This window comes from Papaver somniferum, chromosome 7, assembly GCF_003573695.1.
Source record: "Papaver somniferum cultivar HN1 chromosome 7, ASM357369v1, whole genome shotgun sequence".
Lineage (NCBI taxonomy): Eukaryota > Viridiplantae > Streptophyta > Magnoliopsida > Ranunculales > Papaveraceae > Papaver > Papaver somniferum.
In genome coordinates, this window is record NC_039364.1 from 248633438 (window position 1) to 248650916 (window position 17479).

General features: G+C 34.5%; 1 protein-coding gene across 1 annotated transcript; it reads left to right on the top strand.

Annotated features, from left to right (window-relative positions):
• Positions 1–8997: 8997 nt before the first annotated feature.
• LOC113300088 lies at positions 8998–15961 on the top strand. Its single transcript, XM_026549267.1, has 2 exons — positions 8998–11231; positions 15551–15961. Exon 1 carries the CDS (start codon positions 9919–9921, stop codon positions 10858–10860), a length of 942 nt encoding a protein of 313 aa, XP_026405052.1. The 5' UTR covers positions 8998–9918; the 3' UTR covers positions 10861–11231; positions 15551–15961.
• Positions 15962–17479: the final 1518 nt, after the last annotated feature.

Here is a 17479-nt window from a genome sequence, read left to right on the forward strand (position 1 = left end):
TCATAGGTTGTGCGTTGAATAGATCAATTGGTAAATCCTAACCTTTGGTTGTTGATTAAAATTGATTGATCCTTGAACATTGGTCTTTGGTACCGTTCAAGTTATTTCTCTTGTATTCAATCAGGCTCGCAAGTTCCTATTTGTTTGATTGCGGATTGAATTGGGAAATTGAGATATAACTCTTTGATATACTTTTTCTTAAGATTGAGCCTGACTGTCTAATTGATTCCCTTGAAAGTATATTGGAGTTGCTATGCAGACATCCATTCTCAACTCATTTTGGATTTTAAACCAAAACAACAACGGACTAAATATGTTTTAGTAACAAACTCACTTATTAAAATGCCAAATCAATATCTAGATTAGAGATAAAGTAGACAGTTTGGTCATACATCAAACCAAGAATAATGAACTAGACAGTTTGTTCGATCTTTACACAAGTATTATGTCTATTAAGATATACGGATTGTTTGGATCTCATAGAATCAAGTGTCCAAGAAGAATCACAAATATCAGGAACAATAAGAAGAAAAATCTTCAAAGTAACAGCTGCACAAACAACTTGATTCCACTATTTATTAACACACACAAAACGAAGCTTATTAATGTTGATCGATCATCATTTCTATCTACAGATCTTGAATCACCAGATTGTAATAGCTAGATACGCAAACAAACTTGAGTGTCCTTATGTCCGAAGAGAATGACCATAAAATAAACAAGTTTGATATATCAAGGATAACTGTACCGTTGTTTCTTAATCAAATCAATTCATCAAAAAACCAAAATAACAATACGATTTAGCTAGTTTCTTACCAACGATACTACTAAAAGCTTCTTGATCCCAAACAAGACTTTAAACGAAGACAACATAAGATGTTTTACCTAACTAGATTACTCTTATATCTTTAAAAGTAAGCTTCCTACAAAATCACTTAAGCTGTGTGCCAAGGGGTGAGTTTATAAATATATAATCTCCACTATTTATAGTTTTATGGCCAAGGCTTGATTGGAAAACGAGGTATTATTAACTCAGTAAATCCTTAAAATATTCAAAATAAATTTGTTTCCTAATTTGAAGAATTTCAACTTTACTCCAACTATTAAAACGATGTTACTTGTAGTTCACAAATAATGTTATCTAGCACACATCAAAAAATAGTAACTAGAGATATGCAAATTTCTGGGATATGGTAAGCATATATTTTCGATATCTAAAAGATATTAGAGTTTAACATATGGTCAAATCACTATGTCGAAATTTATGAACAATTCCAGTTTAACTAATATACACCTCAATCTCGATGTCTGTAAGAATTCGAAGATCACAAATCTAGCGAAAAGCGTGTTTGAACGGTCCTAAATTAGATCCTCGGGGTCGGTCCATGATTAGATCCTTATCAGGGATCGGTCCAAGATTAAATCCTTGAGATCGATCTTATATTAGATGCTTATTTGCGATCGGTCCTAGAATAGATCATTGAATCTAGTTTTCAACTTCGAAATACGTTTCGCAAGTTTACTTCCTTAAACTATGCAAATAAACACAATTCCAAGGTATGGACTCATCCGTAAATTCAGTACACTAAATAAAAAAGAATCACTAATTAGTGCAATGTCGATAACACGAAGTTCATTGATAACCCATACTTCGTAACTCTATGTTCAAGTCGCAAAACAACCGGCATATCATTTCATAATACTTTGATCATAGTATAATAACTAAGTCACCAATACTAAAGTCATTATAAATAAAATTTACTCCATATACTATGTTTTTAATAATTACTGGCTTGAAAGAACAAATGGAAGAAATTAAATAAGTCATGCCTGTGGTTACTAACCTTGAAATGAAGAATGATGTCTTCGTTATTGCTGATGCTTCATCAGGTTCTTTATGAGTAACAAGAGAAAGTTGAAAAGACGAGGGTACCCAAATATACCTCAATCTAAAACTTTTCCACCTATAAGTCCTTTCTCCGAAAGTGATTGTCTATGGACTGAATCGAGACAATACAACAAATCGGTTCACACTTCGTGGGATCGTCTATGAATACGAGATCGAGACAATACAACAACGAAGTATGTTTACTTGATAAAAAGGTTCGGACTTAACCAAACACAACATGATTACTTATCAAGTAAAGAGGAATTAACGTTTGTGTAATTTACTTTAAATTATAATAACAACAATTATAATTGCGGAAAATAAAAGAAAATGACACAACAAGATTTTGTTAGCGAGGAAACCGCAAATGCATAAAAACCCCGGGACCTTGTCCATAATTGAATACTCTCAGGATTAAGCCTCTATACAAAATCAAACCAACTTCGTATAGTTGAGACCAAGCAACTAAACCTATATTTCACCTAGTTTCGTTTGTATTCCCACGCCTCCAACTTATAATAAGTGACGTACTTGGAACAATTTCTTTGGTTCGTATTCCAAACAGTAAAGGAACAACAAATATGTTTGGTAACAACTCTTTTCAACCAAGTGATATGAGTTCGACAAAGGCTCTTCTGTTTATCTCAATAAACACCTTCGTCGGGTTCTTATATCTATCTTATTATCAACTACCGAAATAATTTTTAAGATTTTCAATCAATACTTTTAATCACAAAGAATTGTATTGATGCCGATCTACACAACTAATCAATCTAATCTACCACAAGGATAAACCGATTATAGTTGGATCCTCTTTTACGGAAACAAGTATTGTGCACACCAAAGATTATGAATCCCAAATCAGAAATCTTCAAAGTCTTCTTTGTCTTCAAATCTTCTTAGATCTTCAGTAAACACCTGCACACAATCAGCTTGAATCTCTTGTGATCAATCACGCACAGAACGGAGTCTGTTAACAATGGATTATCACAAGACGTCTTTAGATCTACAAACAGTCTAAAGATCCCCGTCGAAACTTCGATCTAGTTTGAGTGAATCTCATATCAGAAGAGAAGATTCTCAAGCATAAACAAACTAGGTGCAATCAAATTTCAACCACTGTTAGTCAATCAAATCAATCGAAAACAAAAGATAAACCGCAATTATCTAGTTTCCCACCAACGGTACTAATAGAGCTTCTCATTCCCAAAGAAGACTTTAAACTGAGCGGTCGTAAGAGATTTCTCCTAATTAGGTTACTCTCCTCTCCGAATAGGTGCCTTCACCAGTACCAGCACAACTGAGATAGTTCTTGTTGTACGAAGGATTAGTTTGCTCGAAATGCAAACTTTGATATTTATAGACCAAGGAAGTTTGGACACCAAGGAATTTCCAAAACCGAAAATATTCTCAAGATATGCAATATATTCCAGATTCGGTTTCCATAATTCATGGAAATGCTTTTTCCAAAATAATGACCGAAAATCTCTTGGAAAATCTCCAACTAGTAAATGCATATTATTAATTTTCATTTTCCTAAAATAAGATTAAAAACCTTAAATAAAAGATTCTCAATTTTATTTTATTCGATCTGGGATTTTCTTTCTTTAGCTATTAAGGAATAACTTTGAACAATTAAAGATAAGCGTTACTGCACATGTTCAAAGTATGTCGACATACTTACTTTGTAAGTCCTCTTTCATACTTACAATCTTGAAACCGATTTGCCACACTTCAAACAAGTTTAGAATTGGTTCATCTGACTTTCAAGAACTATGTGATTGATCAAGAACACTCAATCACAAATCATGGTTTAACGGTTCTACCAAAACAAGTTTCGGTTCTACCTCCATGTGAGTACTGTGCATAGTCACACTAGCTTTCCCAAATTCGGTTGACTAGGCACTAGGATCGGTTCCCCACATATATATGATATCTAACTTTTACTTGCTACACATGTCCATAGGATCGGTTCCCCTTTGCCTAAAAACGTGTTGCACATGTCCATAGGATCGGTTCCCTTTCTGCTAAAAATTTGTTGCACCTCATACAAGGATCGATTCCCCTTTGTGATAGGTTGCACCTCTTACTAGGATCGGTTCCCCTTTACCCAGAGTCGGTCATACCAATAACACAAAATCGATCATACCATCTTAGGTGATTACTTAAGATCGGTTTCACTAATAAAAGTCATACCAATACAAAAGTCAGGACTTTGTGAATAGCTTTACCAAGAACATAAACAGGTCATGAGCGGTTATACTAATCACACATATTGGTAGTTCAAAATATATGCAATGAATAACAATACCAATAATGCCTGACGATTTCTCTTTCCATTAACAAAACAAGTTCATGAATTTACTTCCTTAAAAAACATGTAAAACATTGTTTCCTAGGATGAAATCTTCATCTTATACCCATACATAATCACAATAGCATTCAAAGGATTATGTCGATGTCTTATCTACAAAGCTTAATGGTTAAGCAATAAACCTCGTATTGTATTCCTTAATACTATGTCTAACTAGAGTATAATTCATGCTTCGCAGTTTTGTTTTCAATATGCACGACTTGAAAGATACGTTAGGAATGAAATAGTTCAAGTCAAATATCACTAACCTCAAGTGGAAGGATGATGTTGTCGTTGTATCTCCTTACTTCTTCACTTCTTCAAGTCTCCGCAATACTTGTAATGTCTCATATCCCAATACTTTCAAGCTAACCTATACGAAGTTGACTCTAGTACATAATCAAACGACTCTTAAATGAGTTTTGGCTCACTAAAATATGACAACCAAACTTGACATACCAACGCTTGGTGGGTTCAACCGAGCTGTGCTCTAACAAAAGTCTCAATATTTCCATGTTCCTAGTCTAACCTAACAGAGTTTACTTTATAATTATCCGGTTGATGGCAAGACTTTTTTTGTTTATGCAAATCAAGCAACTCTGAGTTTTGGAACTAAACGTTTCCACCAAACTTGACATACCAACGCATGGTGGGTTCATCCGAGCAATGCTCTAACTATCTCCTCATTTCCAAATCTTAATAAAAAAACATATGGAGAATAGAAGAATTAAAAGACCGAGATATTACATTACACAAAAATCTCTTAATTCTATCTTCATATGATTGATTCCAAGTCTCAACAGCACTTCTCTCCTAAAAGTATTCAGAAATAAATGTCGTTATTGAAGCACTTGGATAACAAAATTTCTACTCCCCCTATAGGTGAGCTAGGCATATATTCAATCCGAAAATAATTGTTATGCAGTTCTGTAGTATGTAGTACTACACAACATGATATGTTTCTCCACCTTGATTAATGCTTTATCTCTTTTATACTATATACTTTACAACACACATATATAACATTCTCAAGTGATTGTAGATCACCCTATACTCCATATATTTCTCTCCCTTTTCGTCACAAAGAATGACAAAGGTCCGAAAAGTAAAACAAGTATTTCGAGAATAACTTCACAAGTTCATAAGAACTCGATACAGCCTATAAGAATCTAGGAGAATTGGAGGCCTAACATACCATATATGAACAACTGCTTGTACCAAACATAATGTGGTCTGCACTTGAGAAGATTTGTTGGAGCTACGTAGATTACCAAAAAGTTGTTGAACGGACGTCCATATCAAATCCACTTCAAACATGTTATTGTTTTGGGGTAAAAACGAATAACTATTAAAAAAAAGGGTGGGTGGTAAGTTGATATTTGTGTGAGAAATGCGTTTGAACTCTAAAATAAATGTACTAGTACTTTTAGATTCGAGAAATCAATTTGTACAATTATGTCCTAAACCAAAAAATGGGTGTTCCAGTCTTGCGTCAGTCATAAAGATGAGAAAGGTTGATCTTAGGAAGGGAAGAATAGAAAATATTGGGATCAATAAGATTATATTGTGTTTGATGTGTTTGTACTGCTACGTAAAGAGAGTTTTTCTGTGTTAAAACTGAGAGATAACTTCTGTAAAAATCAAGGTTAGATTATTTGAGTAAGTCTGAGATCTTTTTGAGAAATAGGTTGAAGGACCTATTTGTAGCAGCAGTAGTAGTAAAACCATTGATCTCGTAAGTGGTGGAAGTTTGTAAGAGAATGGAAGAGTAGGGAAGTGGAGATCATGGTGAAGTCAGTTCTGCTTCGTTATGGAGATTCACGGTTGTACATCCACTACTCCGTTCACTCCTTCAACTGCTAACACGACTTAGCTGCTTTATAATCGTGAGTGTTTCCTACACTGCACTTGTTGTAGGCCGCTAGATGGATATCGGTCTATTTAAGTCTATTTTAACTACAGATGTAGGCCGTAAGTGTTTGCAACTTTAATTATGTAGTGTTCTCTGCACTACACATGTTGTAGCCCGAAAGTGTCTCTATTATTTTAGTTTATTTAATTATAGATGTATTACTTATTTGAGTCAATTGATCTAGTTAGGCTGATGAATATCAATCCTAGAAACTTGGTGAGACTTATGTATGAAGACCTAAATAGGAAGATTAAGCTGGTAAGACCCGAAAATAACTTAAGCAGAAATATCAAGATATAAAAACTTAGGTATAGTTATCTAAATAAAACATGCAAAAATATTTAGGTAGAATTACCTAAGTAAAATTGGGTAGAATGACCTACTTAGAAGAACTTAAGTAGAAGTGGCAAGAGGGACCTAGGTAGAGACTTAAGTAAAAAACGTAATAAATAACAAAAAAATAATAATAATGAGAAGAAGAAGAAAATAAAATAAAAATAAAGAAAAAAGGGAGGGACCAGCCGGCCGGCGCTGGTCCTCCCTTTTCTCTTTTATTATTATTATTATTATTATTATTATATATATGGGAGACAAAAAAGAACCGAATAAATTTTTTACAATGAGTTGGTTGGTAACCTAGCTATAAGCTGGCTACCAACAACTTTTTGAGTAGCTACGCCCATAGTATGAAAGATAAAACTGCATACACCACTATTGTTGACTAAGCAATCTTTAATCGCTTTAATAAAACCATAATATCTTCGCCCAACTCACATAGCGTAGAGAAAGCAAGTACATAAACAATTTTTATATATATTTATTATTATTCTTCTTTTTTTCTTCTCTTTCCTTAATTATTTAAAAATGAAAAAAATCTACAAAGTTTAAGAAAATTAATACTACCAAACGATCAATAATTTGTAACAAGAAGTTGATTGGTAACCTAACAACAAGCTGCGCACGAACACCTTTTTGGATAACTACACATATTCTATGGAAGGGAAAGTTATCTATCCTAATATTTGCATCATGACTAGCGAGACAATTTTCAGTCTCTTCAAAAAAAACTATCGAATCATTGCCAAGGGTAGTGAAGGCAAAAATACAAAAACGATAACCATAAGCAGTGCACTTGTCAAGATTTTTTTTTTTTGCGTTTCCGCATTATAGCATTTGAAATAGCACGCACGGGCATAAAAGTGGCGTTACCTGTGAAAGGCGAAACTTCAGAGACATCAAAACATAAAACTTGTCCGTTTTCCCATTTGTAAACCAAGATATCAGCAGGACGCAATGCAGAGTCGTTATCAGACAAAAAGCCAAGCGATACTTCTTTCCTAGTTGCCACACCATCCTTATAGCAAATATCCGCAAACACATCTCTTATTATTATTATAAAAACTTTTATTACTAAACTAAAAAATTATTATTATTATTTTACCTTCCTCTTTTTACCATAATCTTAAGACCTTCTTTGTTGCGCACTCGTAATATATTTTTTGGGTTGTCCGGTGTTAGACAATAAGTCTGAAATGACAAATATCCACGATATATGTATAGAATTCAACCGAGAATGATTATAAGTTAATTTAGTGATTTATTTTGATAAACATAGAGTAATTTCTATGAATTCAGTTTTATGGAATAGCAGTAGAATATTGTAAGTTGTTTTATACCAGTAGAAATATATTAAGGAGCATTATATTTATTCGAAAACAAGGTAAAATAGGGGAATGACACAATACCGAGTTTTGATTGTGTATTTTGTATAATTAAATAAGGGAACCTCTAAAAAGTGTTGAACAAACACCAATAAGTTATGAGGCCTCGAAAAAGTGAGTTTTTAATACAAAAATAGATACTGAGTCGTGCAATATAAATATTAGATATTCATATATAAAATACTGAAAGCTCAGCCGAGTGAGACTCTAATAGTATATCAATAGACAATTTTCATAGAGGCTACATGATCAACATGAGATGCTTGTAGTTAGAGTTTATATTTTTGATTCTCTTGCGGAATATGATATAAATATATAAATTTCATATTTCTGATATCTAGTCAGTAATTTACAAAATTTTGATGCTTCTAAGTTTCTACTATCGGGTTGAGGCGATTTAATAATTTTCGTATTTGTCAAAAATCCACCATCAGCAGCTACTCAACCACCTCCACTTGACCACAACACGAACTTTATCCTCATATACCTATCGAAACTTAAAAATGTGAAGCTTTTTCTTCAAGGAAGAAAAATGTGAGTACGTTGTGGTTAGTTGTTGAGAACCATCATGTGACCTAATGGTTTTCATTCAACCTTCTTTGGAGTTGGAGGAAGTAGGGGTTCAATTCTAAACATAACATTATAAGTGGTAGTAATTTTTAAGGGCCACTGACTTACTAACCCATCAAGAAAAAAAAGAGAACGTTGTGGTAGAAAATGCCAAAAGCTAAAAGTCGACTCACAGCGAACACATTGTTTTTTTTAGCAACTTAAAATGGCCATTTCTTCTGGAAACAACAGTAAACCGTATAAAATTGGTAATCAAAGAGAGAGACTGAGACTGAGGAGACGATAACTCTTTCCATTTTGTTTTTGTTTTAAGTGTTACTATTTTTGATATTTTTTAGAGAGGAAGGATTCCCTCACACTTTTATTATCACACTATCTCACACGTTGGGCGTCATTTTTATGAATAAAAATCAAACCGTAACGAATTTGAAGCTAATATTTTGGGGATATGTTTCTCTTACCAAGTTCTACATACCTACCAAAAATGAGCACATTCTGAAATATAAAACCTCACAATCGAAACCGCTTCTTTACCAAATCCAAGCTTGTTCAATATTCAGTTCGACCTTGGTTTTCATGGAGAAAACCCCTTCTTTTTCCCATTTTTGTTAAGACCAGTAGAGGATTTTCCCCTTTTTATGTTGATTTCCTAAGTTTTCAATTGATGTTTCTTTTAATTTAAAAAGTTGATCTTGCACAACATCATTTTCCCCAACCATTTATGCGGATCTGTAGTTCGGTTGTATGGGATGTTGTACAATAGAAGAGGAGATTTCTACAATATAATGGGTTCTGATGCAATCCAGTATCCTTCTCTCTAGTTTAACCACGAAGAATTCTTGAGTATTAGGCTCCACTTTACATTTCTCGATCTTATAATACTGTTGCGTCTATGGTTTAATTTGGTTTATCTTTTGTCATTGATCTCTTCTCTTTATCTTTTATCTCCTTACTCTTCTACTGATTATTTTAGTTTTTCTTTGTCTTATGGATAACTAACCCTTTTGTTACAGCATCCATGTCCATTAATCAGTTGTAAGTTTAAGCAGTAGTGTTTATTCCAGTGGTGGATTTTCTCTAGCACTCATTTCTGATTCAATGCTAGCAGTAGTGCATCCTCCGGCAGTTGTGCACTCTCCAACAGTTGTGTTCTCCATCAAATCCATGATGGTTCCATCTACGTTGCGTAAAGTTGTTCCTTATCAATTTGGTCATAGTATTGAAGAAAGGTTTCCATCACCAATCAAGCTCAACCATCATTATCCAGCTCCTCCTAAAAAAAAAACAGAATTTGGAACGCTTCATCTCCCAGCAGTCAAAAGGTTACAACCATTTCAGTAATTATTGGCGTAACGTAAATATCAATATCTCTGGGCGTGAATTTAGTACCAGTAATTTTTGGCGTAAGTTTAGTCTTATTGCCTTCCAGCAACAAAATAATCCTAAAAATCAGCAATATCATAATTTCTTTTCCATGCACGCCAATATAAATAACCTCTTCATTTTTCTCTCTTCTCATCACAAAAAACTAAAATCGATATTCTTTTCCAATATCACTCAAACCATCCTGTTCAATTCTCATCGTCCTGTTATGGCAACTTATCCTCAACCTCAAGTCTCTAGTATCACTTCTCAAATGCAACAAACAAATATTGGGGTTGTCAAACCTCAAAGAAGAACGCTAGGATCTGCTCAAGTTATTAGCAACGCTGTAGACGAGTGGAGCAATAGTGTGCTTGGTAAGGTCTTTTGCCCGGAGATTTTAGAAGTTGGAGAAGTACGAGATGAAATCAATGCGATTTGGAAGAAATACAAAAGCAAGGAAACAAAAGTTATGGGTCCTAATCTCTTCGTCTTCAATTTTAGCACCACCAACGATCAAGAGGATATCATCAAAAAGTCCCCATGGACAGTAAAAGGTTACCTGCTTGCTGTAGAGATTTATAATCCAAGGATTCCATTGGCTGATATTAAATTTCTTCATCAAAACTGGACTGTCAAATTCAGAAACCTTCAACTTGAACATCTAAATGTGTCCATGATAGATGAGATTATTCAAGATCTTGGTAGAGAAAAATTGGAAATAGATCCCCCTAATGCACATCCAAGGATTGGCAGAATGGTGAAGGCTAGGATCAGAATGGAATTAACTTCCGCACTCAAAAGAGGTGTTTGGCTGAGAACAACATCTGGAGGTGAAGTTTGGATCAAGTATCATTGGGAAAAGCAACCGTATAATTTATGTGATGAATGCTTCGTTATTGATCATTCTGATAATAACTGTGAACAAGTTGCTCTTCAGCTACAACTTGATTCTATGTCAGCTGAAGAATATGATGTATGGAGTCGGGAACAGGAAGCTGAAAACTTTTTGTGGTGGCTGCGCTTGGAGAAAATAACGGTGATGTTAACATAAATGGTGGCAATAACACCGGTACCCCTATCCCTAGCTCGGGTCCTAATATCAGAGAAGGGTCGGTATCTCCTCTTAACCTTGGAGATGATTTCGATAATTCATAGGAGAGGAAAAAAAAAAGATCTCGCAATGGTGTTTCTGAGTCGTCTTCAAACAACATCGATTCTAAGCAATCCATCTCTTCTCTTCTTAATTCATCCGCCATTCCTCCAACTCAAACCAAATTGATTCTCTCTGCTACTAAGAATCCTGAGACCTCTTCTAGCAACCTAACTGAACCGATGGAAGGAATTGAAATGGAGGAAGTTGATGAGGAAACATCAGTGGAAGAAGGTATTACACTGATTAATGTCATGGGTTCTGCTAATAAGGTAATTCTTATCCTTAATTTTATTTCTCCAAATTTTTCAAACCCTAAGTTCTTTATTTCAGTATTTTCTCTCTATCAATCACTCTCTGCATAAAAACCCTAATTCCCTTTAAAAACTTCTTTCTTATCAACATAATAGTCCACCCTAACTCGTATTGTCTGTTGTCCCTTCGCATCTTTGTTTATTACAAGTTGCTCTTCTGCTTATGTGTGTTTACTGTCCTCAAATTCTTATTGATTGGTTTTGTAATCTTGGGTGTATTGGTTATTGATAATCCTATCCAACTTGATTACTATCTTGTTATATGTTTGATTGACTATACTTCCTTACCCAATTCTCCTGCTTGTTTAGGCTGCATTGTTGAATGCAGTTCAATTAAAACTGCAGTTTTTGGGATAAATTTTACCCGTTCTGGTTGTGTTGCCGTAGTGAGTTTTGGTTGGATCTCTATTTGCATAGAATTCTCTTATAAGTTCAGTTATCTCTATTGGTTCCCCTACTTGTGCTCAGTGTGTCTTCATCTTTCCTTGTTTTTGTCCATCAATAGTGTCTTTTTGTTCTCACACATTTGCAGTTCTAGTCCTTTTGTCATCTCTCTCGTTATGAGAATCTTGTCGTGGAATTATCAGGGCTTCGATAATCCTACAAACTAGAACTGCATTAGGTAATCTTATTAAGAGTCAAAACCCTGATGTGATTTTCTTGTGTGAAACCAAAAATGACTCCACTAAAATGGGCCAATATTTGAGAAGATTCAGCTATCCTAACAATTGGATATATCCCTCAGCTGGTCTCTCTGGTGGTATATCCTTAATGTGGAAGAGTGGGTTCAATTTAGAAATAGTAGATTATTCCGATAAAATGATAAATGTTATTATTTCTTATGATCCTAGTAAACCAGAATTCCTAGTAACCTTTCTTTATGGTTCTGTATACCATGATGAGAAGTTACAACAATGGGATTATATTAGTAAGATTGGTGAACAGGCTAACCTTCCATGGGTTCTTATAGGCAATCTCAATATTACCATGTATAACCACGAAAGGTCTACGTTCACCAGCCTTACTACTGAAGAATTTCTTATAATTCAACAAATTATAGATAAATCTGATCTTTATGATTTAGGCTTTGTGGGCTCTCGTTTCACTTGGTCTAATCGTCAGTCTGGCAATGACAATATAAGAGCCAGATTGGATAGGGCATTGGTAAATGGTCTGTGGTTGAGTCACTATGCTAACTCTAAAGTTTTCCATATTGACTCAATAAGTTCAGACCATCTACCAATTATCTTGGTGACCAACACTCTTTCACACCAAGGTAAAAGACCCTACAGATACTATAAATGCTGGTTTAGTGACCCTTCTTCACATAACGTGATCAAAAATGCTTTTTCTATTTCTGTTAGAGGGTCCCATGCTTTTCAATTTGTCAACCGACTTCGAAATGTTAAAACAGAATTGAAAAAATGGAATATTTTGCACTTTGGTAATGTCGACCAGAAAGTCAGTTCTCTTGGATCTCAACTTCAAGCTCTGAATAATCAAACAAATACTATTCAGAACCTTGAGGCTATTAAGCAAGTTGAGGAGCCGTTGGAGCATTGGCTAAAAATCCAAGAGGACTTTTATGCGCAAAAGTCTAGAGTCGAGTATATAAAGGGCCATGATATATATACTAACTTCTACCACACCTATGTGAATAGAAGAAGACATTTCAAACAAATTAGCTCTCTAAAATTGAACAATGGCCAATGGTCTAGGGATATGAATTAACTTGAAGACCTATTGGTTAACCATTTCAGCTCAGTTGGTACCACGTCTAATCCTTTTCGAAATAGAAATGTTCTGAATTGCATAAACCCTTGAATAACTAATGAGGACAATGACAAATTATCGAGTCCCATTAGTCTACAAGAGGTGAGAGATACTATTAAGCATATGAATTCTTGGTCTGCCCCAGGACCTGATGGATTCCCACCAGGCTTCTATAAGCAGAACATGGGTCTTGTGGAAGATGATGTCTTTAATACAGTCCAAAGTTTCTTCCACTCTAAACATCTGCTAAAAGAAATGAATCACACATTTCTGTCTCTCATTCCTAAAGTCAATAATCCGGTTACTCCGGCTTACTTTAGGCCAATCTCTTTATGCAATAATAGTTACAAAATAATCTCTAAGATTATTGTTAACAGAATGAAACCTCTGTTAGGCAAACTTATATCACCCTTTCAATCTTCTTATGTACCTAATAGGAACATTCAGAATAACGTGATCATTGCCCATGAGTTAGTGCATTCTATGAAAAGGAAAAGTAAAAAAGATAAATGTGGTATTATGGGTCTAAAATTGGATATGTCGAAGGCTTTCGATAGAGTAGAGTGGTCCTTTTTAATAGACGTCCTTAAGTGTTTTGGATTTTCAGATGCTTGGTGTGAGATTATTTATCAATGTATCAGCACTACTACTCTCTATTTTATTAAATGGGTCACCTTGTCCTTCTTACAAACTTAGTAGAGGTATCCGACAAGGTGATCCATTGTCTCCATATTTGTTTATTTTATGTATGGAGGACTTTTCTAGTTATCTGATTCATGCTGAACAGTGTAATCTCATCCATGGCTTTAAAGTCAGCAAAGAGGCCCCTAACATATCCCATTTACTCTTTGCTGACGACTGCCTTCTATTCACTAAAGCCACTCATGATGAGGCTGAAAATTTAATGTCTCTCATTAAAGATTTTAGCCTCATTTCTGGTCAAGTGATAAATTTTCAAAAGTCCGGATGATTTTTCAGTAAGAATGTCCATCCAGATCATTGTGTCTCACTCATTAGGTCACTTAATGTTAAGAAAATTGATCCCAATGATAAACACTTGGGTATTCCTCTTTTTATTAAAAGATCAAAGTCTGAGTCTTTCTCTCACCTTGCTGACCATTTTGCTAATGGAGTCGCTAAGTGGAAGGGTAAGCAATTGTCCCAATCAGGTAGGTCTGTAATGGTTAACAATGTTTTGAACTCCTCTCCCATCTACCACATGAACTCTTTTTTTCTACCAGATAATCTGATTCATAGAATGGAGCAATCCCAAAGGGATTTGGGGTGGGGGAAAAGATCAAATGGTGGTTCTTATTATCTAAAAAAAATGGGATAAAGTTTGTATGCATAAAATGAAAGGTGGTTTAGGTTTTAAGAGTCTTAAGTTTACTAATGAAGCCCTCCTGGATAAGACTGCTTGGTTGCTTATTCTCTCTGAAGATGAACTTTGGTTTAAAATTTTGAAATGCAAGTACTTTAAACACTGCCATCCTTTGCATCATAAAGTTATTAGAGATACCTCTTGGGTTTGGAAGAGTATATGTCATGGTCTTTGCATCATTAAGAATAATGCTATTTGGGAGGTTAGGAACGGTGATAGTATTCATGCTTTTCTAGATAATTGGGTGCCTAATATGTCTTCCCCCTTATGCATCTCTTATCCTAACCCTGATATGTGTGTGAGCAACTTTATTGATCAAGTTACTAAAACATGGAACCCAGACCTAGTACACGCTTTTCTCTCTCAGGAAAACTGTCAAAAAATCATGAATGTTAGGATTCCTTTGACAGGCCAAGACAAATTGATATGGCCTTTTACTAAAAATGGTAGTTTTACTGTTAAGTCGGCTTACAAGTTGTTAGCTGGTGAATTTCCTACTGCTGATCATAATACTCAAGTAAATTCAATCTATAAGAATCTGTGGAAGGCTTCTCTTCTGCCTAAAGTCCAACTGTTCTTGTGAAAATGCATAGAAGGCATTCTGCCAACTAAAGTTAGGTTGTCTGTTTTTAATTCCAACTTGGAAAATACTTGTACTATGTGTGTATCTAACACTATTGAAACTGTGGAGCATCTTATACTTCACTGTTCCTTCTCTAGATTTGTTTGGGCTTCGCTACCATTTGGTAACTTGGTTCTTCGTGATTCTGTAACTATAGCAACATTCATGCCTGGATTAACAAATACCTTTTAGCCAACAATGACCCGTGTTGCTCTGTTTTAACCATAGCGTGGTTTCTGTGGAGGGATAGATGTTTTCACATCTTTCAACAGAAACAACTTAAAACTCTAAGTACTGCTAGACTTGCTTCTAGACTCATTAGTGATACTAGTGAATTCCTTATTACTAGTAGCTCTAATATTCATTGTCCTGCTAGTCAAGTACCTGCGCCACCATCTAATGGACATCTTCCACATGACTGTTATATTATTTGTTGTGACGCATCTTATGATAATGATACTAATAAATATGGTATTGGAATTGTCATTTTCAATCAAGCAGGTGAATGCAAAGGATGCAAGACAGTTGCAGGACAAGCCATGAATTCTGAAGAGGCTGAATGCTTAGCTCTACTTGAAGCTTCAAAATATGTTAAAGCAAGAGGATACAACAAAATTTGCATTAGAAGTGATGCTAAAAATGCAATCTCGTTTATGAACAATAGTACAGATCAGATTAGCTGGTTCAACAACTCTATTTTAGAGGATTGTTTATTTATTTTAGGTGATCTTAGTTTTGTTAAATTTGAGTTTAATAGAAATTACAATGGTTTGGCGGATACAACAGCTAAACATAGTAGAAGATTCAATGTATCAGGTGAATGGTTGGACAATAATCCTCCATTTGGCCTAAATATGATGTAATCTTTCTCTCTTTTCAATATATCATTTCATTCCTAGCAAAAAAAAAAAAGAAAAAATGCACGACTAACTTCTGAGGTAATCATCAAAAAAAAAAAACCCTCACAATCTATCGGTCTTAATTTCGACGGCCAGAAATCCGTTGATTTTCAACGGCTCATTTTCAAAGTAGTAGATGGTGGTGTTATATGTCTCGGAATACGCTCATTTTTGGTAGGCACGTAGAACTTGGTAAGAGGAACATATCCCCAAAATATTAGCTTCAAATACGTTACGGTTTGATTTTATTCGCAAAAATGATGTCCAACGTGTGAGATAGTGTGATAATAAAAGTGTGAGGGGATCCCTCCTCTTTTTTAGAAGCTATCTTAAGTTTTTTTAGAAGTTATTTATGTTGCCTCTTTGGTTTATGGGGATGGGGAGTCTTTGAACCCCTCTTGTAATTTTTGTAATTACGTTTTTTATTTTAATAAAACTTTGGATTAAAAAAAAAAAAAAAAAAAAAGGCTAAAAGTCTCCTTCCAAGCAATTTCCAATTTGAAGTCGGTCACATACATGAATATTCATTGATCACAAACCTTTGGACTTGGCAAGAAAAAGGAAAAAAAGGAAGACCAAAGGCTAAAAGTCTCCTTCCAAGCAAATTCCAATTTGAAGTCGGTCACATACAAGAATATTCATTGATCATGGAACTCTCATGTTTATATTTATATCCTCTATCCTCATTTTTAATAACTAATGTCTTCATTTTTTACTCTTTTTTTTTTTTTTGAAGAATTGATTAATAGCTTTATTTGTTCTTTTGACAAATCACAGTTCAAAATATATATATACAATGAATTTATGGTCATTAACTTGTAACCAAAGGAACGATTAGATGACCGACCATAACCGAAGAAAAGTTAGTTAGCATTAACTATTAAACTGGTAGGGTAATCAATGAATATGACCAAAAATTCTTTGCACACCTCTTGTTAGTTGTTACACAGTTAGATGTCATTTAACCAGAATATTTGCAAACCCCTTGACACCACAAATTCAAGGACAACACGATATACACGCTGGTGATCTGTTTAGCTATAAGAAATTAAACATTTCTTTACACAAAATTGGTTAAAAAGACCAAAATCAACAATTCCTGGTTAAAATGGACAGTTAGATTTTGATACTGTTTAAATGGATAAAAATGTAAAAATAGGCAGGATGTAACCAGTTTCATCGCGCCCATTTTTAAATATTTTTTCTTATTTTTAATTTACACAGGATGTATCCAGTTTCATCCTTACTATTTTTAAATTTAAGCTAGGATACTATTTTTTTTTGACATTTCACCCAAACTATTTTTTACTCGTCCATTTGAACCGTGATTTAAAAATATTTGGACAAATGACCCATTTTCCGATTTCTTTAACCCTTAGTTTAGCTATAACGCTTGTGAAAGTTTTTGATAAATCGAAGACCGAGACCTCTCTCTTCTAAAAACTCTCGTCATTAAGACACTGGATACCTAAATCCCATGATCTAAGATTATCATTACAATTAAGACATTGTATACCTAAATCCCATGATC

Coding starts and splice junctions, on each gene's coding strand:
- LOC113300088 (XM_026549267.1), top strand. CDS start 9,919: ATGCACGCCAATATAAATAACCTCTTCATTTTTCTCTCTTCTCATCAC.